Source organism: Mesocricetus auratus, unplaced genomic scaffold, assembly GCF_017639785.1.
Source record: "Mesocricetus auratus isolate SY011 unplaced genomic scaffold, BCM_Maur_2.0 Super-Scaffold_100014, whole genome shotgun sequence".
NCBI lineage: Eukaryota > Metazoa > Chordata > Mammalia > Rodentia > Cricetidae > Mesocricetus > Mesocricetus auratus.
In genome coordinates this window covers 43,398,641-43,426,588 of record NW_024429197.1, presented here as the reverse complement: position 1 = coordinate 43,426,588, position 27,948 = coordinate 43,398,641, and the positions used below count along the sequence as shown (strand labels likewise).

Sequence of the window (27,948 nt, the reverse complement as noted above, 5' to 3'; positions counted from 1 at the left end):
TCTGACCCAAACCCTAACCTCTGCTCATGCTAACTTTAGCACCTTTCTGTAGTGGTTGGGGCCAGTTATTCCATGTCCCATATAGAGCCAAGAGCCAGAACTGGGTACCCTGCTTGACTCATATCCTCAAACTTTGTCTCCTGGTGCACAGCTCTTCCCTGCTCAGGACTCTTCAGCAAAGCTTCCTTCATATGTGTAGGTGTAGTTCCTCTTCAGTCATTCCACGTGGGCGTCTTGTTCTCCCTGTGAAATTCTCACCAGTTATGCAGATAGTGTTCCTAGGAACCTTTGCGCAGGACCTGGAATTGAAGGCTGAGTGAGTTTAAAGGCAGGCCTCTCATATTAGCAGACATTGGGGTGTTCTCATCCCCTGACCGACTGTTCAATCCCAAGGTCAGAGAAGTAATGCCAGCTTCTCCTCATTAAATGGCCTGGTCCCAGAATTTCTTCTGAATAACTAACATCGTTTTCTCCCAGTTTCTGGACCTTGATACCTAAAGACTTTTGCAAACTTTGCTTTAAGGTCATTTTTATGTCTCTTTCCCTTTCTTTTCTTTTTTCTTTGTTTTTAATTTTTTGAGACAAGGTTTCTCTGTGTAGCTTTGTAGACCAGGCTGGCCTTGAATTGCACAAAGATTTACCTGCCTCTGCTTCCTGAGTGCAGGGATTAAAGACATGCGCCACCACCGTCTATTGTTACTCCTTAAAGACAAGAACTTGTATTGGTTGAAAACTTAAAATGAATCACCAACTGGGATATAAAGCTGATTCTTTTTTCAGTTACAACTCTGTCATAATTTCTCTCAATTGCTTGCTCTCCCACCACACCACTTTTGGGGTGGATAAGTGAATGAAAAGTAATTGATAGAGAAGTGTAAAACCCCAAACAGAAATCCATTGCTTCAGAATGGCCATTCGAACATACAGAAATTCGCTGACATTTATAGTTTGGGACTGGGCAAGTGTTTCCATAAATTAGCCATGTGGTATTTTCAGTTGTGAGTAAATTTGAGTAGAGTGATTTTAATTTTTTTCATGGGAACTTCATGTTCATACTTGTAATTCAGCTCTATTTCAAAGTTTTTGCTTCCTTGCCTTGCTTCTTAATCTGACTTTGCCCTTTGTGTCAGAGAGATGTTCATCTATGATAAAAAAAACTTTTAGACCTGAGAGTTTAGTAAGTAAGTAGACAGCTACTGAGATGCCAGAACAGCTGGCACTGTAACATAAGGACCCTGGCATCACCATGGTGCTCTCCTGGGCTTCTTGTGGCCATCATGATAGCCACCTCAGCCACCTCGAGGACAGAGGAGGCAGTAATGATGTGTTCCCAACATGTTTTCAGCATGGGAGAAGCATGCCACCATTTCTAGACTGTGACTCAAGTTGACAGAGGAAGAAGGCAGGCAGGAAGTCTGCTAAACACTCTGAGGGGTTTTGAGTTTCAAATCTTGTTTCTGTCATTGGGAAAGTGGCAGCCAGTTTGGACATTGAGTGTGAGGAAAATCACCATGTCTTTCAGCACCATCTCTCCAGTCATCTTCAGGCTTTTTAATGCCAGGCTGCACACTATGAACCCTGGGTGTCTTCGAAGCTATTTGCCTTTCCATGATTGTTCTTTACTGTTATTCTTAATTCTTAAGTCTTAATATGTTGACTTTATAACAATTCTGAAAATATTCATTTCTACTTTTTTTAGCTAAAGCAAACTTGGGATTTAATAAAGATAGTTGACTATAAGCTTAATTAAGCATGAGGGATTGAGAGAAGCAACGGTGACCAGAAGAAAGTAAGCCACACTGAAGAGCACGGTGTAGACTCTTCTGAGAAGAGCCCCAGAAAGCAAGGTCTACTGAAGAGTGGGAAGTCGAGTTTCACCCTCCAGGGAGTGTCTCCTTGTTGTCCTTGGCTGTGGTGCCAATCTCCTTTCTGAACATCTTAAGTTTTATGCTTTCTTTAGTCAACCTTCCAGTGATTCTGAGGCAGCTAATTATTTGCTCTGTGTAGCTGTTCAGTTTTGGTTTCATATTTTGTCTTTATTAAGAAGAAAAGAGGGTACCAGGCGTTGGTGGTGCGTACCTTTAACCCCAGCACTCAGGAGGCAGAGGCAGGTGGATCTCTGTGACTTCGAGGACAGCCTGGTCTACAGAGCGAATTCCAGGACAGCCTCCAAAACAATACAGAGAAACCCTGTCTCAAAAAACCAAAAAAAAAAAATGTTGAAGAGGAATGGTGTTAGCTCAGCGGTACAACAGTTGACTGGGACATTCAAGACCCAGGATCAATCCTGAATATATACATGAACATTTACATTTGCATATGCATACAGACAAAAGAAGACATAGAGAAGGGAAACAAAGGAAAAACACTACATCAAAATTAGTTCTCTTTCACGTCTTGTTTTGCGTTTGCAGTGTCTTATAAACACCATTTGCTGGATGGGCCTGAATGAACACGCAGTTAACAACAGAAGACTTGATTACACCTGTGTGTGTGTGTGTGTGTGTGTGTGTGTGTGTGTGTGTGTGTGTGTTTGGGCACATATATGCCATGGCTTGCATGTGGATCAGAGAATAACCAATAGAAGCTGGTTCACTCCTTCACTGTGTGGATTCCAGGGAATGGAAGTCAAGAGTCATCAGGCTTGGCAGCAAACACCCTTACCCACTAATCCATTTCTCTGGCTTTAGTAGTAGACTTTAATTGATCAGAACAAGGTATCAGCTTTTGCCCACTCCTTCCTAATGGATTCAAGTAATTGCTCCACCTTGCTGAGCTCTTTGTCCTTTTCTGTCACACGGGGCTGTGGCGTTATCTTCTCAAGGTTACTGTGAGGTTTAGTAGCCCACACAGACAGTGCACAGTGCCTTGCACAAGCATTCCATCCCTCTCTGCTTGTCCACTGCTTTTCATATTACCCCTAATTAATATCATTTAAAATGATTTCAGTCAAATGTTAATCCTCAAACCCAAGGATTTCACTCAGATTTTGGAATATTTTGGCAACGGCTTTTTATCTTTTGTTTTTGACAGTGAGATGTCTTTCTCTGAGAGCATGGGAAAACTACTTCAGCTTATTTATTCTTTTCATGTTGTCATGGCCACATTTGAGCTGTTACCAGCAAGTCTAACTGAAAAGGCAACTTAATATTGCCCTGCACTTGTATTATTATGGTCTGTCAGGAACCTGTCAGCAAGTGTTGATGAAGTGCAGAGCCGGCATTAACAAGCCTGAGTTCTGACAGCTTGCTAACAGAAGTAGCTCCAATTGGTACAGTGGTATTTCTTCAGAAAGAAGCCCCTCTTGTCCCTTTGCTGATGTGATTAGTAGTCCAGCCTGAGCCATTGTTATATCTCTCCTTGAGCGATATCTTCAGTGCTGGTAACTCTGTCCTTTGGATGCTTTGAAAAACACAGAGCCATCACAGGCCCACGAAGTGCCAAAGGCTGCAGCCAGGAATATCTTAGTAATTTATCCCCATCCTTAACTCTAATTATTCTGTTTTTCCCTGGCTTGCTCAACTGAGACTCTCCAGGTTCTACATTCCCCAAGCAGAGAACAAAAGGTTTCCCTTGAGAGTGGGGCCTGGCAGTGTGGGCGCAGTGAACTGTGTATAAATTATGCAGCAGTGCGGCTGGCTTCCTTTTCATAGTCTTGCTGGAGAAATTCCGGAGAATGACCAGGCCCCTGGAACGGGGCTGACTTACTCTTCTGAGGTTGCCTTGCTCTGGGTGAATCAGGAGGGCAAGAAATTCCCCTTCTCTTTACTGAGGCTGCTTCAAGTTCTGCAAGATCTACAAGTGTGTTGTCTTTGTGTCTGGGTTTCTACCTGTCTGGGAAATCAGAGAATGATGATTACAACAGGTGCCTGCTACCACTTAGTTTCGCTTGGAGTGGTTTGGCTGGGCTATCCTTTCTGATTTCTCAGTTAACCTTACTTTCATGAGGCTAGCGCACTACCCGCTGCACTACCAGGCTTCTCTCGATTAACCTTCCTTTTAAAAAGTTGAATATTTCTATTAATTCTTTGAGAAGTTCATATACTGTTTTGATCATATTCACCCCAGCCCCTCTCCATAACTCCTCCCAGATCTATCCCCACCTCCCAGCCCCGTAACTTTGTTTCCTTTTATAAATATAATTCTTAATTCCCTCATGTGTTGCACACATGTTCCTAGGTGTGGCACCAGCCACTACAGTGTTGAGGCCACACCCTTAAAGAGAAGCGACTCTCCTGTCCCCCAGAAGCCATCACTATCCAGAGCTCCTCAGTTAAGGGTCCGGGCTAATGAACTCTTCACCTACTATGCTAGAATGTTGACTGGCTTGATCTTGTACAGACAGCACAGGTGACATGAGAGTGTGAGCACAAAGGTCCTGTCATATCCAGAACGGACTTTTCACTGTAGTTGTCTCTCGATTCTGGCTCTCCCCCCATCTCGTCCCATTTGTAGATGAATGCTCCATTGACACTCACTCTCTGCACCGAGGTCAGTTGTGGGTTTCTGCACTGTCCACCATCCACTGCACAAAGAAACTTCTCCGATGAGGGCTGCACTGATCTACGGGTAAAGAGATACGATTTTAGAGGGAAGTTTGATAATCTGTCCATTATCAGAATAATAGTAAGTTCAACCCAGGGCCTGTGAGCTCTCACCCATGATTGACTTCCTTTGTGTTACTGCTGTTTAGGGGGCTTGTGTGTGGGTGTGGGGGGTGTGCGTGTGTACATATGTGTTGTTTGCCATGATTTGATGAATTTCTGCCAAAGCAAATCTTCAGCGTATAATTTGCCAGCCAGAGCTGGGATGGTGGTTGAAAAGGAGCTTCAGGCCTGTCTTGCAAAGTCACAGATTCTGACTTAATCTGTCTCTGGTCAAGGTGCTTTTACCCTTAAGTGAGCCTTGTTCCCTGCTCACTTTGAGGATACCTGGCCATCATCTCTTTTCAGGGTGTGGGAGATACTGTGTAGTCTCTCTCCGTGACCTCGTGGACTTTGCGTGTGTGCACTCACGTGCTGCTGTTCACCAGAGGCTGCTGGCTGCTCTCGGGGCTCCCTTCTCTACCTCCAACGATCCAGCTGCCTCCAGCACCTCTACTTCAGTCTTCTCAGCCACACGAGTTGCTGTGATTTCCATGGAACCCCTCTTCCTATGGTGTGGTCCAGCCACATCTCTCTGTGCTCAGTTTACTGTTTTCCTCTTAGGGGTGTCTTTCCTCTTGTCTTCCCACTGGTCTAAGGGCAGGGAGTGAAAGTCGGTGTCTGTTCTCCCATTCTTCTTCTTGCTTGCTTCATTCCCAGTTTTTATCTTGAATTGATGCTGCATGCTCGCTGATATGCAGAGATCATTTTCTCCCCTTTAGTAAAATAATGTGGTAATGCACCCATCTGTCTTCTGTCACTAAGAAATCCTTAAATATTGCAATTTTTTCTTTGTTGCCCATATGTGTTTTTTTTCTTTGCTTTGCTTTTTGAGACAGGATTTCTCTGTGTAACAGCCCTGACTGTCCTGCTTTGTAGACAGGCTAGCCTTGAGCTCACAGAGATCCGCCTGCCTCTGCCTACCGAGTGCTGGGGTTAAAGGTGTGTGCCACCACAACCTGGCTAGCCCATTTGTATTTTTTTTTGCATGTAAAATTTAAATTTGTTTGTATCTTATGTAGACTTTTGTAAGCATGGCCTAGTTTTTCTGTGTCTTATGATGCCGTTGTTGGGATTTTGTTACATATATGTTAGCTTTGGTAAACTCAGGAGCCATTGTTCTGGAGTCACAAGTAATTGAGAGTGACCTTTTCAGTGAATATTTGACTTTCTAGAACCATCTGGACCTACAAAGTTTTATTAAAGAGATGACTTTAAACTCTTAAAACACTTTCTCTTAACTCCATTAAAGTTTTCTAGTATCTGCTTGATAAGTTCTGCTTTTCTGCCAAATTGTCCATTTGTCTAAATTTCCACAACTCCATATTGTTGCTCATGTTATCCTTTGGCTTTTTTTGTTGTTGTTGTTAATGTTTGCCTTCTCCATGATGATAAACCTATTTTCATCTATGATGTTTGTTATTTTTACTTCTCACCTCTGTTTCCTGTCTTTCCCTAACCCTGTTTTCACATTGAGTAATTGAGCTTTCATCTCTACTTCCTTTTAATCTTTCAGTCTTATCTCTTATTGTTTTTTATGATTTTCCAAGTTGGCTAATTAGGTTGTTAATTTTCAGACCTCTTTTCCAGTAAAACCCATTGTTAACTATCACTTATGCCATTCAGTGCTTGCCTACAAAACATTTTTTCCTCCTCCTGTACAAATATTTAGAACTGAGTGTGTTCATTATATCCATGCCCTTTATTTCCAAAGTAGAGATAATTATATTTACTTTTGTGGTTTACATATTTAAGTACTGAATGTACAATAATATATTTCAATATAATTGTCTATGGTTTTCATTTCTGCAAAGTATTATTATGTATTTTGTGTGTTTGTAAATGTGTATGTATGTATGTGTGTAAAGGTGCCTATGTGTATATATGGGTATGTGTGTGCATGTGTATGTGTATAAAGACCAGAGCTCAACCTCAAGTGCTATCCTAGGTTCTACTATCCTACATTAATTTTTTTTGAAAAAGCAATAAATGCCTCTTTGGGCTGGAGTTCACTGATTAGCATTGGCTGGCTGCTGGCAGGCAGTGAGCTCCCAGGGTCTTCCTGACTTCATCTACCCGGTGCTTGGATGTCACATTTAAAAATGTTGGGTAAAACTGGTTGATGTGCCATCTTGAGAGTGTGAGATAAATCCCAGAAACCCATGCAAAGTTGCCCTCTGACTTCTACATATGTGCTGTGGTATGTGCCTACATTCACTCACACCTCAGACATCATGTACATGGATACATAATAATGATAAAAGTAAATGAATAGGAACTGGAGAGGTTGTGCAGTCGTTATGAGCTCCTTCAGCTTTAGTAGAGGACCCAAGTTCAGTCCCTGGCACCCATGATAAACAGCTCACAAACTCTCATAATTCTAGCTATGGGAAATTTTGATGTCTCTGGCCTCTGTGAGCCCCAGCTCAGAGCCCCCCCATATACATAATTAAAAGCAAAAATAATTCAAAAAATAAACTTTAGCATTTAAAAGAGTATATCTTGTTTTTGTAAACCTATTTTAGAAATAACTATCAGATTTAAGAATATTAATTGTAAATATTTAGCTTCTAATGCTCTTTTGATTTTTCTCTTTTTTAAATAGTTGTGACATTGATACCATTCATTTTTGGCATAATGCTGTAGTTACTCTCTTTATTCCCTCTTATTCTTATATTAAATTTACATTGTTTCACTCTTCTCTATTTATTCTATGTGGTTGCTTTTCCTTCACTGCCTTCATTTCCCCCTTCATTCAGTTTTACTTCTTATGATTTTTAGGATTCTGATCATCTTTCGTCTCTGTCAGTGCCCGTATCCTCTCTTTTCTGTATCCAACATTAAACAGTAAGAAAGCTTAGTTAATCTTCCCCAGCAGGTGACAGAGCTAGCCTCTGGGTCGCCAGAGAGGGAGAACTAGCCCAGCCCCCAAACCACCTGCAGCACACAGGAGAGAGGGCCCTATCCCTCACCCAGGCAGCACACTAGAGCTGATCCTGTTGTCAGAGTCTCAGGTGAGCCAGCCCTGAGGGTATGAGAGTAGGAGAGTTGGCATTCCTCCACAGCAATCAGGAGAAAGGGCCTCACAAAACAGTAGAGTTGGCCCTGTTGATGTGAGTGAGAGAGACCCAGAGCTGGGGTCCCTAGAGCAGGAGAACTATCCCCTGCTCCTTGCTGAATGCATCACTGGGTTAGCTAGGTGAGGCAGAGCTGGAGAACTTCCCCAGGTAGTGACAATGAGGTAAAGCTAGCAAGCTGACCAATCCAACTACCACCCAGACCCAGAACCAGGCCTATGAGTTGGCCCACCCCAACATACACTCAATCTATGCACTGCTGGAGCATGTGAAGGGAACGAAACTACAGATCCAAAACAGCAGGATCTCCACGACATAGGACAAGAACAGTATATCCAAGAGGAGCCCCAGTGAGAGCCCACTATAGGTAGCATAACAGAAACCAGAAGTTTTGAGCCAGACCATGATTTTAGGCAATGAAAATTTGCAATTAAAGATGAATGGACTAAAGCAGAAATTGTGTGAGTCAACAAGCCAAGCTACAACTTCAATGACAAGATACTTTTTGTTGGTTTTGTTTGGTTTGGTTTTTGTTTTTTCTTTTAAATTTGGTTTTGATTTGTGGGGGAGGTTGCAAGGGCAGAGGGCAGTTGCAAGGGCAGAGGGCAGATGCAAGTGGGATTGGAATACATGGTGTGAAATCCACAAAGAATCAATAAAAGTGTAAAAAAAGGCTTTCTCTTCTCAAGAAAAAGCACATCAATTAGCTGTTCAATGACAAAAGGTCAACCCTGAAAACATACATGCAAGTCATATTATACTGACTGAGCGACTGAGCAGGTTATATTTAGGAATATATATGTATGTATATTCATATAGATGCATGCATGTAACAACAATTAATGAAAAAGAGAAACCACAAATTTGAAAGAACAAGAGAGAGGTATATGGTAGTCTTCGAGAGAAGAAAGGGAAGGGGGAAATGTTGTCATATTATAATAAAAAAATTAATGATTTAAAAACAAAAACCCTTCCTTGGCCAGGTGCTGGCACTTCAAATTGGTTAAACTCCCATCTCTCTTAATTATGAGAAACATATTTTTAGCAAATGATTGTTTAGATTTTTATTTTTACAATAACAATTTAATTATAAAATTTATCCTTTCCCTTTGTTCTCTTCAAACCTGCCCATACATCTTTCCCCTCTTTCCAAGTTCTTGGTTTTTTTCACTAATACTTATTGCATACCTATAATTATGCATGTATATGGATAGGTTATTTTAAACATAACCTATTCAGTCTGTATAATATTAACTGTATGTATGTTTGTAGCGCTATTTGTCAGTGGACAACAGTTTGGTGTGTTGTTCCCTGGGGAAAGACCGTATCTCCCCTTTCAGTTTTCTCAATTGCCTATAGTGCTTTGTGTAGGGTTGAGGCTTCCTGGGCTTTTCCTTGTCCACTTTGGCATGTCTGTTGGTTGTCCTTGTTAAGCTCAGGTTTGGGCAGTCATGGCGAGACTTTATTTGTGTAGTTTCTGATGTTACTAGGAGACACAATCTTACAGCAAACTCTTTGTTCCTCTGGCTCTTACTGTCTTGCTACCCCCTCTTCTGCAATGTTCCCTGAACCTTAGGTGTGTGAGTGTTTTGTAGCTATATCCCTTTGGTACTGGGCTCCAAACTGCATTTTTATTGATTTTGGTTTTCTGTAGTGGTCTCTGTCTGTTGTAAAGAGAAGCTTTCTTGTCGGTGGGTGAAGACTATACTTCTCTATGGGTATCAGGAATCATGTTATAGATAGTAGTTAGGAATTATATTATTATGTAAATTATTAGTTGTAATTTCTCCTCCAATACCCATTATTTTGCTAGCAATGAGTAGGTACCTAGGTTTCCAGTACCAGACATGGTTTTCCTCTTGTTAAGTATGTCTTAAGTCCAATCAGAGAGTTGTTGATTTCCACCAAGATATGTGTACCACTACTGCACACTTAGGGTTATCATGCCATGCTGGTTGTTGATGGGGCTCATAGGCATCATTGCTAGGTAGAACTGTTGGTTGCTTCCTTCCTTTGGAAGCTTGCATGGTGCCTTCTGGTACCATGAAAGCTAGTCTTCTGGAAGGGGACATTCCGGTCAGTTCTAGCACAGGGGTCTCTTAGTCCTCTTGTCTGAAGTGCATGGTGTCTTCAGCAATAGAGACTTACCTTCCACCTCTGGGCAGAATCCAAGAGCAACAGAAATAGGCTGTATGTTTAGGGATTCTCTTGGACAGCCTTGACCAAGAGCTCAAAAGAAGGTTTCTCATGTCTGGTAGGACTTTTTTCTAAGATCTTTGTATCTGGAGGAACCACTGTTAGCTCAGTGGTATTTTGAGACAGCGACATAGACTAAGACATGCCCTTACTTAATCTCTAACATTGAGGCTTTACCTAATTTTTTTTTTCAGTTCTAGGCCTTCCCTTGGATTGTACTTGTAATACAGCATGCCTGTTGTGCTTTCAGAAAACCCCAAATTACAAGCATTGTTTATGTTATCATCATCCATTTAGACTATGTTTTAATCTATGTGTGTATACATGTGCACATATGTATGTGTTGAAGCACATACAAATCAGCATTCACTATTATGTATGTACACATGTAAGTATACATACTTGGAGAAAGAAAGATGATACGAATGATGTAAATCTGTGTCAGTCCTCTTATTCCTCTTGCTCGCTCCTCTATGCTGGCATAGCTACTCTGAACCAGGAGATAACTTGTGTGCTTTCTCAAGCATTGTCCTCAGAATACCTATGTGGGTAGTTTACTTTTTGAAACACTTGTATGTTGAAAATGCTTTTCTTTTCTTTTGATAACTGAATAATATTTTGTGTGGGTGTAGGATTCTTGGATCAGCCCTTCTTGGTGATCTGTACATTATTTCCATGCTTTCTGCTTTCCAGGGTTGTAGATGAGATTTCCATAGCTTTTTTGGGCCCTTAGGTATTGTACACAACTTAGTATTGCTTTCTGGCAGAATGTATAATTTTCTGTTTACTCTTGAAATTCATGTGTTTCCTGGACCTAATGAGAACTTTTAATCTGCAGGCTTAAGTTTCACCTTGGTGCAGTTATGAAGAGCCTTGTATTGCATGCATTTGCTTATAATACTTTCCTCATCTGTTCTGTCTTTTATTCTTTTGTAGCTTTTAGAATTCCCTTCTGGAATTCTTGCTATGCCCATCCCCATGCTATGCCCCTCCCTTTGCTATGCCCCTCCTCTTGTTATTCCTACCTTTGTGTCTTTCCTCCTTGCTATAAGACATTCCCTTCGTCTGCTATTCCAGGGGCATTTGATTGATTTCCACCTATAATATTTACTATTATCACCAATAGTGTATGCATGCAAGCATACGTACGTGTGTGTGTGTGTGTGTGTGTGTGTGTGTTAGAAGAGACATTCATTTGACATAGTTCATATGTGGAGCCTAAAGGACTACTTGTTTGCATCACTTCCACCTTTATGTGGGTTCTGGGAATTATACTTAAATTGTCAGGTTGGTACAGCAGGTGACTTTATGTGTTGAGCCATCATGCTAGCCTGGACAACTTAAGCTTTAAATTTCAATTTTAGATTACTTTTTTTATTTAGAAATCTTTCTAGTATTTTATCTTGTGGTTTTCATCATTGATGGGTTTTCAAAATAGTTTCATGATTTCTTCTTCACTGGTATTTGCCTCTTTTGGCTGCTTTTGATGCCATCTCTCAAGTGATCTTGCTCTCTTATACATATCAGCTATAGGTACTGTGTTTTATCTTATGTTTCATTGTTATTTTGATATACTGATGGATCTGGTTTTGGTATTTGTATGCATTTTAGAGTCATTTGGCATCAAAATTTCCATAAGAATCAGAACTCCTGTCCTGACATTTTGGCTGACTGGGAGGAAACTGGCCAGTAGTAGAGGACCAGTAAAATACTTTGGGGGTTGTCAAAGCCTGCATTTTAGTAGAAACTTCCAGGCAAGGCACACTATTTATTCTGCTAGTAGTACTTTGCCATTATTTCACTGATAAGAAACCATTTTAGCTTTCTTCCAGAGGGCCACTGACAGCCACCAAAAGCCTGTGACCTTAGATGCACTCTTTAAGTGTTGCTGATTTTGTTGCATCAGAGACATCTTCATGATCTATCAATTAATTCTAAAGAGAACCAAATGAAATGGACTAGCTATACATGGTAGCACATGTCCATAATCCCAGTATGCAGGAGACTGATGCTGCAATATGGCCATGAGTTTAAGGATAGTCATGACTATAATGTGAGTAAGTTCCAGGCCAACTGGGTTAGAGAGGTAGAGAGAGAGGAGGGGAGGAGGAGAGAGGGAGGGAGGGAGTAGAATGGGGTTTCCAAGGAATTTATATTCATAAAACTTCTTGCCTCCTGGTTCAGTATTTTTCTTCCAGAGAATTAAAATTTACTGTAAGAAATAAGGGATTACTATTCTTTTTCTTATTTAAGAGGGAAAAATTACATTTAGTCTGATTTACTTATATTGTGAATTAATCATTGCTCAGCTGCAAACCACCATCAAGTTTTAGTTGTTGAACCCAGGGGTCACTTATTTGGCTCATGGGCAGATTATTTACACTGAGCCCTAGTGGGTGGTTCTGATCTCAGCCATACTCACAGCTACCTTTTCCTAACTGACATAAGACAATCTGGGCTTTGATCTAAATCTGATTAAACTGATTCTTGCTGCCCTCTCAGTTGTGTGATATCCCCTATGAGCTAGCCCAGCATGGGTTCCTCGTGGAAATGATGAACGCTTAAGAGAACAAACCAACACTCATAAAGTATCTCAAATTTTAGGCCAATAACTGGCATGCAGTCATTTCTGAGTCATTTTTTTTTTACCAAAATGCAATCTTGAATCATTGCCCAAAATCTAGAAGAAGGAAAGGAGGCCCTTTGAACAGTGTAGGGGTAAAGGGATGGTACTCCACTGTCAAGGTACATCGCAAAGGGTGCAGATATGTAGAGGGATAAAGACAAGAGGCCATGTCAATCTCCCTGAGATATTTAGATCTACAGTGTAATAACTGTAGCTTACCTGGAATGTTAAAGAAGGGACTATGAGTTTGAATTTGAGGTCAAAAGAAACATACACAGAGGAGCAACAGCGAACTAGATTGTAATGAAGACTTGAAGTTTACCAACTGGATAGAAATGAGGAAAGCAGCAATACTTAATTAAACTGGAAGGTACCAGAGACTCTGAATGTTGATGGGGTATTGGGCAGTGAGGAGTTGGCCCATGTGCTTGTGCCAGCATGTGTGTGATTTCTTTGGGTTTGAATCATACCTGTGGCAATATAAAGACATATTTTCAATATCTTTATTCAATAAGTATTCACTATGGATAGATATACACCTTCATGAGATAGGGAATAGTGATACAGAGACAAGCAGGACATTTTGTAATGAAAAGGTGGCTCTCTTAGCAGGAGAGTAGGAGAAAGGAATAAACATATAGCTACATTTGTCAGTATATGGCAAGGATATGTTCACATAGGCACATGGAGAAGAGTCTTTTGGTTCAACATGTCCTTTAATGGGGCTCCCTAGAGAGAGACATCTTGAGATGACTTATGGTAGTTAACTAAGAATCAAGTGTATAGTGGGATGACCATTCTAGGATAAGTAAAGAGAAGTGAGAAAGAAAGGCTAACTATAGGAAAGTACTGAGGACTTAGGACTGTTCAACAGAAACTGCAGGGGTGGGAATGGCCAAGAACAAACAGAAACAGATGCAGACATGTCACAAAGAGTTCATGTGAAGGTTGATATTACAGGTTTGTAAAATATGGAGACAAAATATGGAGAATAGATTGAAGAAATATAGGTAATGTCTATGAAAAAAGCAGTTAATTACAGTGTGATAAAGGTCACAATATACAGCATACTCTGTGGGCTCAGATGTAGATTAGCGGTACAGTGCTTACCTGGTACACATAAGGCTCTGAATTTGATCTCTAGCACTGGAGGTGTGTGTGTGTGTGTGTGTGTGTGTGTGTGTGTGTGTGTGTGTGTGTGTGTGTGTTTGTGTATGCGTGCGTGTGTGCGTGTGTGTTTCATCTTTTGAGAGGTAAGAAAGAAAATATTTAACCATAAATTAGAGTTTCATCTTGGGTTAAAATAAAAATTTGAGCCTTCAGAATGAAGACGGTTGGGAGAGGTCTTTAAACTGCAAGAGGTAGAGCAGAGGCAAGAGCATGACTCTCTCAGAGACATGCGTGTTATTTTAAAAGAAGAATTATAGAATACTAAGGGTGACATTGAAAATTGAAGCTGAAAGGAAAACACCTTCCAGTACTGAAGTATTGATTTAGATTATAGTGACATATTATTGACTTTATAGCAGACACGGAAAAGAAGCATTTTTATTATAGAGAACATGGAAGATCTATAAAGTAGATGGCATCAAGACTCCTTTGAATTCATCTGTCTGCTCCAATGGCCAGCAGCCCAGACCAATCTTATCCAACCATTCACAGCACCATTCACTCCCCCTTCTTGAAACATGCTCCCAATACCATGTCATACATGAATATGTCACATGCTGAATGATAAAGAACACTTTAGTATAGCCTCACCAATATTACATTTAAACTTGAGATGTTTACTCAGTTTCATCAAATAACTAATTAGTAGTATAATTCATAATTATCTCACATGTATTAAATAAATGTAGATGTAAATGCAAGTGTTCACTTACTATGTTTGTTTGGTCAGGATCCATATAGAAGACTGAGTCTCTTCTGAAGGCAAAAGGAACTAGTGTTCATTCCCAGGTGTACATAGAGTCCTTTATTTAAACAGGAATGCATGTGTAATTACTGTTTCCTCTCCTGCCACCACACTACTGAATATACCAGGGCAGGTATTTGGGAACATATTAAGGAATATGCCTCACATTTTTGATCCTACCTCTCTCCAATATTTCTAGGTCTCTCTGCTCACTGGTGTGCAAATGGACATATTCAGCAGAGAAAGGTTGGGATGACAGCTTCTGGAAGATGATTGGTTTGGAAGATCTCATTGGTGATAATTACAGCAAAATAGGTAAAAGAATAGAAAATCCAAAGAGTGATGGTTCATGGGCATATACAAGAATATTTGTGATTTTTTTGTTTGAATTACATTATGAGAACTCAGTCCAGCTTTTCTTTGTTTTCAAGACCAGGTTTTTCAGGATATGTCAGCCATGATGAATAAACCATGTCTTTAGGCTGCAGTTTTCTGACTTGTTTGAATTGGGTGTTTAACTGAACTTGTTCATACAGCACTTCACTATTTACCCTTGGGTATCTCATCCTAGCCTATGGTCATGCTTATTATTGGAATTACTGTGTGATTGGTGAGTAAGTAAACTGAGAGGATGGTATTAGGAACGTAGTGCTTCAGGCTTTTAAAAGCTGCAAAGGGAATCTACTGGTCTTAATAGCATCTTAACTGACTTAGATCCACCTTAAACTCTTACTTTGTGATTATGTTGAGATTTTCTTAATTTTTGCTAATCTTGTACAAAATATATGGTCAATTAGTGTATTAGTTCTTCTAGTAGAGCAATAGATACAAAAATATACATTAAAAGTCCATAATGTTGACCTAGCAGAAAATTTCCAAAGTAACCTTATTATATTTTACCTGTTAAGTTAATATATTTTAATAGATATCAGAAGGAGACATATCGTGAACAGAAATTTGTCTTACTCAAATTAAAACTCAACCATTCATCAGAATTAATTGTGTGACGTTTCTCTTGATTTTCCTTTCTGGTTGAGCTTGGAGTGTCAGTGTGATCACAAAGCATAAGCCATTTAAGAGGAGAGTTTGAAGTTCAGAAACTCCTCGTGAAGCCTCTTCCAGATTCTTTAGCAGTTCTTGGAACTGTGAAAGATGAATCTCGGAAGTGTTCTGTCAAGTATTAAGCACTTCTCGTGGTCTCATTGCCCGTCAAGATGTGGGCAATGTGTAGCACAAAAGCTTTTAGCAGATTTGAGCATCGAGTGCCGTGTGTTTGAGCATTAATACAATTACCATAATTTTCTCCATGTGCAGCTTTTAGCCAAGTCTTTACCAGCCTTCTTTGGCTCAGGCTGTAAATAAATGCTTTCCCTGAAAACTGAACACCTCAGCAACAGAGAGTCTTATGGAGGAACGCTTTTGAAATAAATTATTTATGAAGTGTAAGTTAGTGATCAAATGCAATATTTATATTATATGGTGCATCTCAAGGACAAGGTAAAAATTGACATTTGGTTGGTTTGGTTATGAAACATTGTAGAAAGTAAGGAAAATAATTTTGTGGGTTAAAAGAATATAACAGGAAATGTATTTAGAGACTGTTGTTTTCAAGTTGTGACTGATGGAGAAAGTACAACCCACTCTGTCTGCCTCTCTCCCTCCCTCCCTCCCTCTTCTCATCTTTCTCCCTTCCTGGCATCTTTCTTTTCTTTCCTTTTAAAAGAAGGGATTATCCACCCGTAGTCCAATAAAATGATTGGTGTCAGTAAATTTTGACCTTTCATTCCAGGCAAATCATTCCCAGGTCACCTATTTAATCCCAAGCATCTATCCAAAGCTGGCAGGAAGGAAGACATCAGCAGGGGCGGGTCCTTAGGAAGAGAGACAGCATCCCACCTGTTCTAATCGATTATCCAGGCTCCCTTTCAGCAAATCTCAGTTGCCCTTTTACTTCCTGGGAAAAGCATTTTATTGTCTTTACTGGAGAAGGCCATGTCTTGAAAATTATTGGACCAGCATGACTGAATTGTTGAGAGATTGTTTGCACTTCAGAGTTGTGTTATATCAAAAGATTCAGTGTACTAGCTTTTAGATCACTCGTTATTTGAGACTAGGGAAGCCTGGCAGGGAACAAATGCACGGGGTGAGCGGAGTTGCTGACTGAACTGAGAAACAGGAACAAAGACTAATGCAGAAAAAGAGACCTTCCTGAGGGAAAGGAAGGTGCCAACTTATTAAACTGGTTTTCTTTTCTAAATGACACCATATTTTAGGTTTCTCACACTGTGGATACACGTAGCATACAGTAAGTACTGATGAAATGCCTGTTGGTAGAGGGAATATATGTTTGAATAAAGGACTTGATAAAAAAATCTCTTCTTAGCTTTAGTTATTAAAAGCTCTAACAATTCTTTGAAGTAAACGATGGTTCTAGGTGAGAGTAGATTTTTTTCACAATGTCAGTGCTCACAGTGATCTTCACAAACATCTTCTACTTAAGAAGGGACCCCAACAAGAACAATAGCTGGAACCTGATGCCATTCCTTAAGAGACTTTTCTAGGCCAGGAACTATTTTAACAACAAACACGTTTAGGAAGGTTGTAAATTTTACTTTTCCACAGAGTAACATAAATCTTGTATCAACTGACACAGAGGTTTAAATATTTTTGCCATTTAGGCTCAAATTTTTAAGTAAATATTACTGATGAATGACAAGTGCATATTGGAGATGTCAGTGTGTCATGACTCCCCAGTGTTCCCTCTGAGCTCTGACTAGAATGGAATAATTGTAGAACCCACCTGAGGAACTGGCACTCTTGGCTTTAGTCAGGGTGAATGGCAGAGCTGTGGGTCCTTTGCCTCTGCTTTCAATCTGGCCAGATATTAGGCTCTTCATGATACTGACTCGCCTACTCCCTGGAACAAAGAAGAAACAGATCTAGTTGTATTTTTCTGGTACAGGCTTCATTCAGTTTGCTTGGTTCATGGGATGAGGGAGGCCGCTGTCTTGAGTGTAGGTGAAGACGCCCATGGCAAGCCTGTCCTGATGCCATACCCAGGATGCACCCAGACCTGTCTGACATAGCCTTCCAGGCATTAGATAAGGGACCCCTCTTCTTATGGTTGGAACTAGTGAGTAGTGCAAAGTCAGAAATGGGAATGTTCATATGGTAGAGACCAGAGAAAATCCCCCTTTGGTAATATTCTTCAGGTTTCCTACCAAACAAAATGAGTCATGACTAGCATGGTGATCCTGAATCTAATGATGCTGTTTGCAGTTCTGGGGTTCGTAAATCCTTCTTAAGCTCCTCATATACATTGTTTTAAATGCTGCTGTTAGAATGGGGCATGCTACCAAGGACTTGTCCATTTGTTTATCAAAGGCTTGCTTTCCATATTGGTATTCATGAGCTATGTGATTTGTGGTCTCCACTCTGTCTTTCTGGGGCTCCTCTCAGCCTGTTGCTGCCACTCCATCTTTGTTGTTTGTTATTTCAGGTGAAGTTTGTACTAATACACGTTGGGAAGCCTGTGCAGTCTTCAGCCACAGTTTCTTCCAGCCTTTTTATTGGCTATATGGGGCCTGTCACACTACTTATCTCCCATGACCAAATGGAGGTCATCCACTGTCCCAGACTTTGCCTTCCCAGTTCCTTCTGAGCCTTTGATCTGGCTGCATTTTTATTACTTTTCATATTCCTATCCATCTTAGGTAACTATGCCTTTCTAATTGTAAATGAAAAGGAGATATCCCCTAAATATTGTATGGTCTAATTTTACCCTTTCAAGACTGTCTTCTGCCAGAGGGAATGGCTTAGAGTCATGATCTATGCAATAATATATGCATGCAACTAGTCAATACTTTGTTTGCCTCCCGTGTGTTGGGCACGAGACTAAGTATATAGAATGAGTACCAAAATAACCTCGTCCATCTGCTTGATGATCTCTTATCTATTCAGGCAGAGATGTATAAATATATAAATTTATGCTACCAAAATTTTTAATAAGAGGGCTGGAGAGATGGCCCCAGTAATGTGTACTGGTCTTGCAGCGGACCCATGAATTCAGTTCCTAGCACCTACATTGGGCAGCTCACAAGTACTTGTAATTATAGCTCTTGGCGGTTCCAACATATCTGGTTTCTGAGGCCATTTGAACTCATGTATACATATTTCTGCATGGACACACCCATATACATATAATTTATAATGATTTTTTTGGTTGTGAGCCTAGTCTTTAATGGCTGAGCCATCTCTCCAGCCCAATTTATGATTTTAAGATATTATAAAAGGATATTTAATGTGTGTTGTGATACTCCTGTCCCTAGTACCATAGAGAAGCAGTATAAGACTTGTTGATGTTGGTGGTGATACCAAGGATGTCTTCTTAGGAGGTGGTACTGGAAAAGCAACTGAAAAATAAGAATGCCCTTTATTAAGAAAAAGAAGGAATGCCTTCCACAGCAAAACAAAACAAAACAAAAAAACAGCACATGCAAAGGCATGGAGGCAAGAAAGAATGGGCTTTCTTCAAATTGCTGGATGGGGTAGGAGAGGGGACAAGGGACTGATATCTTGTGGGACTTCTATCCTTGCTTGAAGATGGACCACTGGTAAGAGCCTCAGTATAGCAGGATTTCTTCAATGCCTTTAAGAGAAGATCTAATTACTACTTATGCCAATCCACAAATAAAATGGAAAGCAGCAAGGGCAACCTTGGCTGTCTGAAACTTCTGTGAAGATGAGTGTTTGTGTATGTCCTGCCACCGTCTCTTGTCTGTAATCGCATGCAATGCCTACTTCCCTTTCTACAAATGTCTGCCATGAAGTATGAAGATAAAGTGTGATCTCAGATGTCACAGCACATGGTTTATGCAGCCTGTAGGAATGTTTTCTGTTATCTTTCCTAAGTGTGCCTTGGAACCTGGTGGACGGGATCACTCACTTCCCAACCTTCTTCCAACACTGCACTCCCACCCCTTAGGTTCCCAGAAATACCCTTTTAGCTGTTGTCCCTTCCAGTAACAGCCCCAGAGAGCCAGAAGGACCAGGGAGCAGTGATGACCACATCGTGATGTGATGATGCCAGTAATGGTTTTTAGAAGCTTTCTGGGTCTGCACTGTTCCTCTCTGAAGTTTGGCATCTGGAAGATGATTGGAAACCCTCAGAAGTAAGCTTAACCCTTACATTTCCTTCATCCTTCTAAGGAATCAGTAAATATTAGAACTTGAAGGAACAATATCCTCGATTTGTAGATAAGAACCAAGACACGGAGATGTGTGGTGAATTTTCTTGATTTTGCAGCATTTTAGTGACACAGGTGAGACCAGAAATCAGGCCTGTTACATCCCCACTGGCCACGGCCACTGCCACCAGGTGCTTGTCCCTGTGACTTTCACTATTCTGTGCCAGCTCTCCTATTTGAGGTTTTCAACAGTGTTGCTTTATTAAGGCAGTCTAGGTGTTGTCAGCCTAGTGGGAAGAAGCGCTCATCAAGAATGTAATTTAGGTCACTTGACACCGGAAGCTCTCCTCAGCAATGTCATGCTTTGCCCAAGTAGCCAGGGACAGTTGAATCTGAGAGCATAATTTTCAGTCAGTCTCTTAAAGTGACTGGCTGATGGAGACTAGCAAGCATAACTAAGTGATATGTTAGTTACCTCCTACATGACCAGATGTAGGCTGACCTGATCTCAGTTCTGGTCCTGCCACCTGTGAGCCATGCAAGCTTTGTCATATGCAACTTGAGCTCTTTGAACCTGGATCGGTGTATTGCAGGGATTGGTAAGTGTAAAAAAGTAATGGAGGTAAAGCTCCCTATCATATGACAGTTTCCTAGCAAACATTTGTTACTATGATAACTTCTTATTCTCCTGAGCTTGAATGCCTCCATATGACAGGTCATATATGCTAAAGATAGTACCCTGGAATAATTCCAGCAATTATTGCCTTGATTTAAATAGGGAAGTGCCTTTTTTTTCCCAACTACTCTTGGGAATCACACAGCCTTTTTCTAAGCAAAGTATAAGATAGTTAGACCCTGGGAGGTCATCTTAGCTGGAATTACAGACTTGCCTAAATTCTTCAGTTACATATGGCTGGCGATTTTTAAAAACTCATCTTGTTTGATTGATTTTTCATGAACCGAAGGACATACAGCCATAGGCAAATTGAAAGTACAAATTATTTTGGTGATAGTTAGGAGAAAATCTATGGCTGATATTCCTACAAAATGCTTTACAACTTCTAAAGAATATTTTCTGTGTGTTATTTATTTTCCCATCAAACTTTCAAAATGAGTTTAACTTCTGATTAATATTGGGGAAATCCAGAAATCATGAGCTTTCAAGTGAGAACGGCTTTGGATCAGATCCCAAATATACGAGTGACTGGCTGTATAAAATAAGAAAGTTACCAACCCTCTCTGAGATTTGGTTTCTTCACTTATAATAATTCTTGAAGGGCTGTAATAGACAAGGATGATGTGTGGCAAATGTGTGACTTATGGAAAGAACTCAAGCACCTAATTAACCAACACAGCATTCAATAGCTTATACAAAGGTATGACACATATAGAGTCATTACTGGGCTGCTGTCGAGCCCATTCCAGTGAAGATCAAACTGTTAAAGGGCTTTGATAATTATATTCAGAGGAGGGACACTACAGGAAATGGGCTCATGGTATGCAAGATAAGGTTATATTAATGACTGAATAATCTTTCATTTCCTTCTTAGCTCTAAGTCACTGACTCAATGTGTTGTACTCTTTTAGATTCTAAGTACAAATGAACCAAAGGTCGTGAGTTTCCTGACTTCCTACAGCTAGCATTTAAAGGATTGGAACATTATAAATCACTACAGTGCCTCTGTGATAAATATTGTAAAAGTAGGCCAATGGACTTTTAGGAATATATGTCTATTGATAAATGTCTGAAGAAGATTTTGACCATCTTAGCTTTGTATAGTAACACCCAGCTATATATCCCTAACTAACAGAATAACCTGAAGATGCGGTCTTGGACTATGTGAAAGTGAAACTGAGTTTCTGAGAGATAGAATATGATCATTATTTTCCTAGTTTCCCAAAAGTTTGAACCCTAAAAGTTATAGCACCAAGGTTATTTGATAAAGACTCAAGCAATCATATTACTTTATATTTACCTAAAATTATATGCAGTATACACACAAATATATGCTATATACACAAATAATAATATGTATTCTTCTTATTATATATAAAGTAAACGTATACTACTTGGGTTGACCTAAGACTATGACCATGGGCTACCTAACAAAACCCCCAGTACCAGACATGAGAAACCTTTCTAGTTGTTGGTCAGGGTAGTCCAAGTGACTCCTAAAACAATCTAGGCTGTTACTATTGCCCTTGGTTACCTCTCAGGGGTTGAAGGCAGGTTCCTGTTGCTAAGGCACCAACACTTAGTACACAAGTCTCAGATTATTTAAGCTGCATCTAGCCTGAAAGCCTCTTTCCTACCATCTAGCTTCCATAGTACCAGAAAATGCTACGCAAGTTGCCAAGAGAAGGAAGCAATCAATATTCCTTTCCAACTGTGACACTTATGAACTACAGCACCGATCAGCATGGCAAAATATCCCTAAAGGTATAATAGTTGCACTCATATCTTAGGCCCACTCAACAGAAAGAAAACCATGCCCTGTACTGTAAACCTAGCCAGATTCCCAGGGCTAGTGGGGTCATGGATCTTAGAAGAGAATCTTGAGATAAGTGTAACTATCACTTATCATCAAAGAAGCCTCTCTTTACTGCAAATGGCGACCATTACAGAAAACCACAATGGTACACAATGTTGCCATCAGCAGAGCCTAGTCCCAGTGGATATATCTGCAACAGAGTTCCTGTACCTGAGGCTCAGGACACATCATGGAAGATGAGCCAGAGGAATTGTAAGTAAGAGCCAGAGGACTGAGATTTTGCTGTGAGACTGGCTTCCTAAGCAAGACACGAACTGTGACAATACCAGTAGACATGCTAACTCACAAGGGAGAAAATCTCACAGAATCCCAAACCCTAGACAAAGAACCATATTTAACAAATGACTGCTGAGAGAGGAAGAATTGCCCTTTCTCAGGGATATGATCCGTAATCAATTTTTCAATACAAAGTAGTTAGCCCTAAAATCATAACACGTAAACAACAAAATGAACTCAGAAGGTTGTATTTATATATATTGTATGTCTATGTAGCCATTATAATCAAATGAATAGAGGCCATGGATTTGAGAGGGAGGTGGGGATAGAGGGACATGGAAGGGGTTCGACGGATATTTTTGTCAACAGATATTTTTATCAGGCATACATGCACAGTCACATTATTTTGTTTAAGATGCAGGAGATGGAAAAATGTAGCTTCTCCATGGTTCATATGAATGTATACCCAGTTACTTAGCTTGACTAGAGTGTTTGGTTCCTAAGGGCCAATAAACGAAGCAAATATTTATGTGTTATGTTATCAATCGCTTCTCGGGATTTTGTTAATACTAACTTATTAATCTCCCTAGTTCTCTTGGTAGTAACATTGTGTCGTTTTACTGAAGAGGAAACTAAAGTACAGGGAGTTCTGATGGCCAAGGTCATAGAAGAGTCAGAGATGAGTCTGTTTTGGGATCTCCTGGGTCTGAAGTCAGTGCTCAGCTCAAGATCAGTAAGGACCCAGATTGCATTTGAAATCATGTGCTCTACTCTGAGCCTCACGTTTGTAAAGGCCACAGGGATGGGGTAGGGAGTGGGATTTTTACAGGAGCCAGGCCCTGCATGTAGTACTCAGTTTGAGAAACAGTTGAGCAGTCTGGGGTTTTCTTATCTCCTCAAACTGCCTTTCCCAGTCAATCATGTTAGTCATGCAGCAAGATTCCCAGTCTGCCTGACACTGGAGTCCCTTGGTGCTGATCGGCAGAGACTGCTAACCTCCACTGAGACTTCCTTTTTCTCTACCACAGCTGAATCTGAGGAGATGGCTTCTGACCGTTGGGAAAGATGGAACAGACGTTACCTTAAAAGGCTGCACATGTTTTAATAGAATCAAAGTGGCGATTCAACTTGCTTTTCCTTTTCCTGATGGTTGCATTGAGATCCTATGCACACCGGACACCATGTCATCATTGACATCCATTTAGAGATAAATCCAGTGTTCTTGGGAGGCTTCCTCAGTGCATGACTAGCTTTCAGCATTGCATGTGACACACCATCACTCTTCTGCCTCACTTCTCTTGGTCACAAAGATGGTAAGTGGTGACCTTGGTTTCTGAGGTGACCTACCAGCTGACTCCATGATTCCTCTGTGGTTTCCCTCGCCCCCGTTCTGTGAGTTTTGACTTACATACTCATGACCTTTGCAGTTTCTCAGCACAGACCAACCTTTCTGAGAATCCACTTCAGAGGGCTACTGTCGCGGGGTTGCCAGGTCACTGGTTGACTAATGACTTTCTTTAAGACCTACTGGCAGGCGCTGCCTTGCCTCCAACCCTATTGATCCCAGAAGTTTGCCTGACACTCAGACAGCCTCTGCAGGTTCTGTGAGGTAATGAGTCACAGATCCACCTTCCCTGTGACCCATCTGTTCTTGTGGTGAGCAGAATGCAGATGATCTCTTTGTGGCATCATAAAACCTAGAAAGACATTAAAGTTCTGTTAAATTTTCATACCCTCTTAGCTACTGAAATGTACAATATTTTGCGGGGTAGGGTAGAGGCAAGCAAAATCCTCTATCAGTGTTCTTCCCTGCTCCTCTTACTTCAGAGGCTACTTAAGGGACAAGGTAATGATTTTATGAGGTTTATTAATACTTCATGCTGTGCTCCCCTCCTCCCACCCTTTTCTATCAAGGACTTTGTAACTTGGCTTTAAACTGAAGCAAAGAAGCTGCCAGGGGGTTGTTCAGAGGCAGAGTCTTTGTGATGTTTGGCTTGTTCTGTTGTGGGCACCATGCACAAAGGTCTGTTGTTGACTCTTGCTACCAGGGAAAAAACAGCATTTGGTTTTCAGATGTACTTTGGGGTAATGGTTGTAGAGGCAGGCTAACACAGGTTTGCAAACTGACCCTGCAATGTACTATCAAACAAGTTATGTATCCTATGAGGGGCTCATAAAGAAAGCAGTGTATCTACCTGGTAACTTCAGTGACATAAAGCCCTCCTTTTAAAACTCAACCAAAATATGTTTGCATCATTTATCCTTTCCTCTACACCCTCCTATCCCTCCTATGTCCAACCTAAATTCATGGATTCTTTCTAAACAACTGTTATTGTTAAATATGCATATGAACAAATCAACATATAAATATAAGCTACTGAGTCCTTTCAGTGTTGCCTATATTTTTATTTCTAGGGCGAACTGCTCAGTATTGGATAACCAATCAGGGGACTGGTCTCCAGGAAAGACCAAATCTCCCTCTCTCAACAGTTTTTAATTGCCTAAGGCTCTTCTTCTAGTGGTGGGACCCATGAGATTTCTCCCATCTACATTGTGATGCCAGCTGTTGTTCAAATTGTCCAAGTCCTGTTTAGGCAGCCATGTTGTTGACATTTCGTGTGTATAGTTATGATTATATAGTGCTATAGTTGTTTAGCTGGGAGGAACAGTCTCCCAGCAGACTCAGTGATCCTCTGGCTCTTACAGTCTTTGCATCACATCTTCTGTGATGCTTCCTGGACAAGAGAAGTTTCAGGGATTTTGTTGTTGTTGTTTGTTTTGTAGCTTATCAACTGGGGATAGGCACCCTACAGTCAGGTTTTTCCTGCATTTTAGCAACTGTGGCTTTTTATAATGGTCTCCTGCTGTTGCTGAAAAAGTCTCCTTTGATGACTGGTGAAATCTATACTTATCTGTGGACATACAGATAAGTATTTAGAATACAGTTAGGAATTAAACTGGTTTAGCAAAATGGAGCTTGTGTTGTTAAAATGTCTATGTTCCCAGCCAGGGAACCAATGCTGTTAAAATGTCAGGGTTCCCGGTGAGGGAACCAATGTTGTTAAAATGTCTACGTTTATCCAGTAACGAGGCACAAACCGTGACTCAACGATCCCACGTGGAGTTTTATTGGTGGACAGGGAGGGAAAGGGGGGTGAGAGGTAACTAACCAGTGCAGGGATGAGACAGAGAGAGAGAGAGAGAGAGAGAGTGAGAGAGAGAGAGAGAGTGAGAGAGAGAGAGAGAGAGAGAGAGAGAGAGAGAGAGAGAGGAGATGGAGAGGAAGATGAGAGTAAAAGAGAGCATAAGAGGGCAGGGGTCAGTCCTTTAAAGGGGTCCTTTGTACCTTCGTGGTTCTCACAGAACTCTGGGCTGGCCAGAGTGCTGCCTGAGTGAATTCTGCCAGGTAACAGGGCAGGCCAGTGTAATGCCTGAACCTTTCATTCCCACCTTTATTTATGATTAAAAAGAGGTAGGGGTGTTAGACGTGGTAGGTTCGGGATCGAGGACGTTGAGTTCTTAAGACTGCTTCCTGCTGACCTGGCAGTGTTGATCATCTTTGGGGGAACCTGAGAAAGTTTGGATGTTGCCACGCTGGTTGTTCTATTGTAGTACAGGCTGTATGGGACTCTCTGGTGCCTCTGTAGATCTGGCAAGATGTTATCAGAGTAGAGGACAAAGTTAGGTTTAAAATTTTCTTTCTTAGGTCCTGGTTTTGAGAGGAAGTTCGTAAGATCAGGGAGGGGTTCCCCAGGGGTCCCAAGATAAGGGAGGTGAGTCCCAGGACCAGGGAGAGGTTGAATAATATCTGGATGGATGGGTCCAATTTGGCTTCCTGGAACTTACAAGAATCCTTTGAGTTTGTGAAAACATAAATATTAGACATATCAGTAGCATATTTGTGTTAGAAAAGACTTGGTTGAAAGCATTAACATTTTTTAAACTGACAGATATTTTTAGCACTATGAAAAGCACCTTAGTTTTTAGCTTATAGTTATGATTATATAGTGCTATAGTTGTTTAGCACTCTATTGGAATTAGATTAGTAGCTTATCAGAACTTTATTGATTAATGTTAAGAGTATAAAAAGTAGTATAATGAAAGAGAAACCTGGAACATACTTTATTTTTTTAATGTCTCAACTTACTTTATTACATTACCATCTTATATAGATAAACCTTAGAATACCTGTTCCTGAAATCTTTTTGACAGAGCTTTGCCTTGTCTGTTTAAGCTGGCAAGGCTACCAGCCATCAAAAGCATCAGAGTTCTTGAGAAGGATAAGATTTTACCTGAGATTGGAGAATGAGAGACTTAGTAGCTGACTGTATGGACAGCCACCCCCAAGGGCCTCCACAGTTGTTGAAATCAGAGGCTCCAAGAACACCTGCCTTTTGCTGATTGTGAGACCTGTGGATTGGGGACTTTTTAGGAAGACTTTCCTACCTTTGACCTGAGTAACATGGAGAAAGTTGATTCCAGTGTCCTCTTGTTCACAGACTGAAGAGTCCTTTGAAGCAGTTGAGGTGAAAGGCAGGGTTGCTTAGTGACCAACGTTGCCACTTTTGTGGGCGGAGTTTCTTCAGTGTCCACCAGTCTTCTTGGAGGAAATGGGGTGATGTCAGAAGCTGGCCTGTCTCTCTGTTATAAAAAGCTTTTAAATAAAACATCTAAATACCGTGTTCTCTAGATCTCTGAGCATTTGAGGACTGTTTGCCTGTTTAGTATATCTTAGTATACAAAATTTATCTTTAGTGACTTGTCTTTTTTTTTTTTTTTTGGTTTTTTTGACACAGGGTTTCTCTGTATTGTTTTGGAGCCTGTCCTGGAACTTGCTCGGTAGACCAGGCTTGGTCTCGAACTCACAGAGATCCACCTGCCTCTGCCTCCCGAGTGCTGGGATTAAAGGCGTGGGCCACCACCACCTGGCTAGTGACTTGTCTTAAGTACATTGGTAACTACAGAAAAATCCCTCTTGTAATAGCTTTACCTTTGTATACAGCTTGTAGGAACGACTGGGTGGTATAAATACTTTGTTAATTTGAAATAGACCCGTATAACTTTAAATGTTTATCATCACTTAAAAGATATAACAATTTGGAAATATTTGATAATTTAGTATAGTTGAATTAAAGTTACCTTATTTTTTACACATGCATATAGATACATTAAACAGGATTGGGTAAAAGTGTTTGACCCACACTTGTAGCAAACAGATTTAAAGAGACAGTGATGAGAAGGAAGATTGGTTGTAGACAGAACAGGGAACCCTGGAAAAGCACAGTATTCCATAAACAAGCCATATGCAGCAGGGTCAGTGAAAGATGAAATTAGAGACAAAAATAAAAGAGCAAAAGAGACAAAGTAAATGAATTGTATCTGTCAGCAGGCTTGGCCAGCAGAAGCTGGCTGGACTGAGTGGGCATGTCTATAGCTAGGTCACATGTAAACATGGCGGTCTCAGTAATTAAACACGTTTCCAAAGTAGGCCACATGTTAGGCCACATGGTTAATATAGCCAAGATGGCGGCCTCCAT

The 27,948-nt window shown here is 40.7% G+C and overlaps 1 protein-coding gene and 1 long non-coding RNA gene across 7 annotated transcripts in view; one reads left to right on the top strand and one right to left on the bottom strand.

Moving 5' to 3' along the window:
• The window catches only part of Fggy (FGGY carbohydrate kinase domain containing), a 407,006-nt gene that overhangs the window by 140,448 nt on the left and 238,610 nt on the right, over positions 1-27,948 (top strand). For all 6 annotated transcript variants that reach the window (XM_040757148.1, XM_040757147.1, XM_040757146.1 and 3 more), the window contains one exon: positions 14,657-14,772. In XM_040757148.1, the coding sequence (XP_040613082.1) occupies positions 14,657-14,772 (116 nt within the window). The remainder of the gene's footprint in view (positions 1-14,656; positions 14,773-27,948) is intronic.
• LOC121144015 lies at positions 2,682-26,948 on the bottom strand. Its single transcript, XR_005881352.1, has 5 exons — positions 26,858-26,948; positions 23,858-24,108; positions 17,258-17,374; positions 4,479-4,563; positions 2,682-3,834 (listed from the first exon to the last, which is right to left on the bottom strand). It is a non-coding gene; the product is annotated as an uncharacterized LOC121144015 (long non-coding RNA).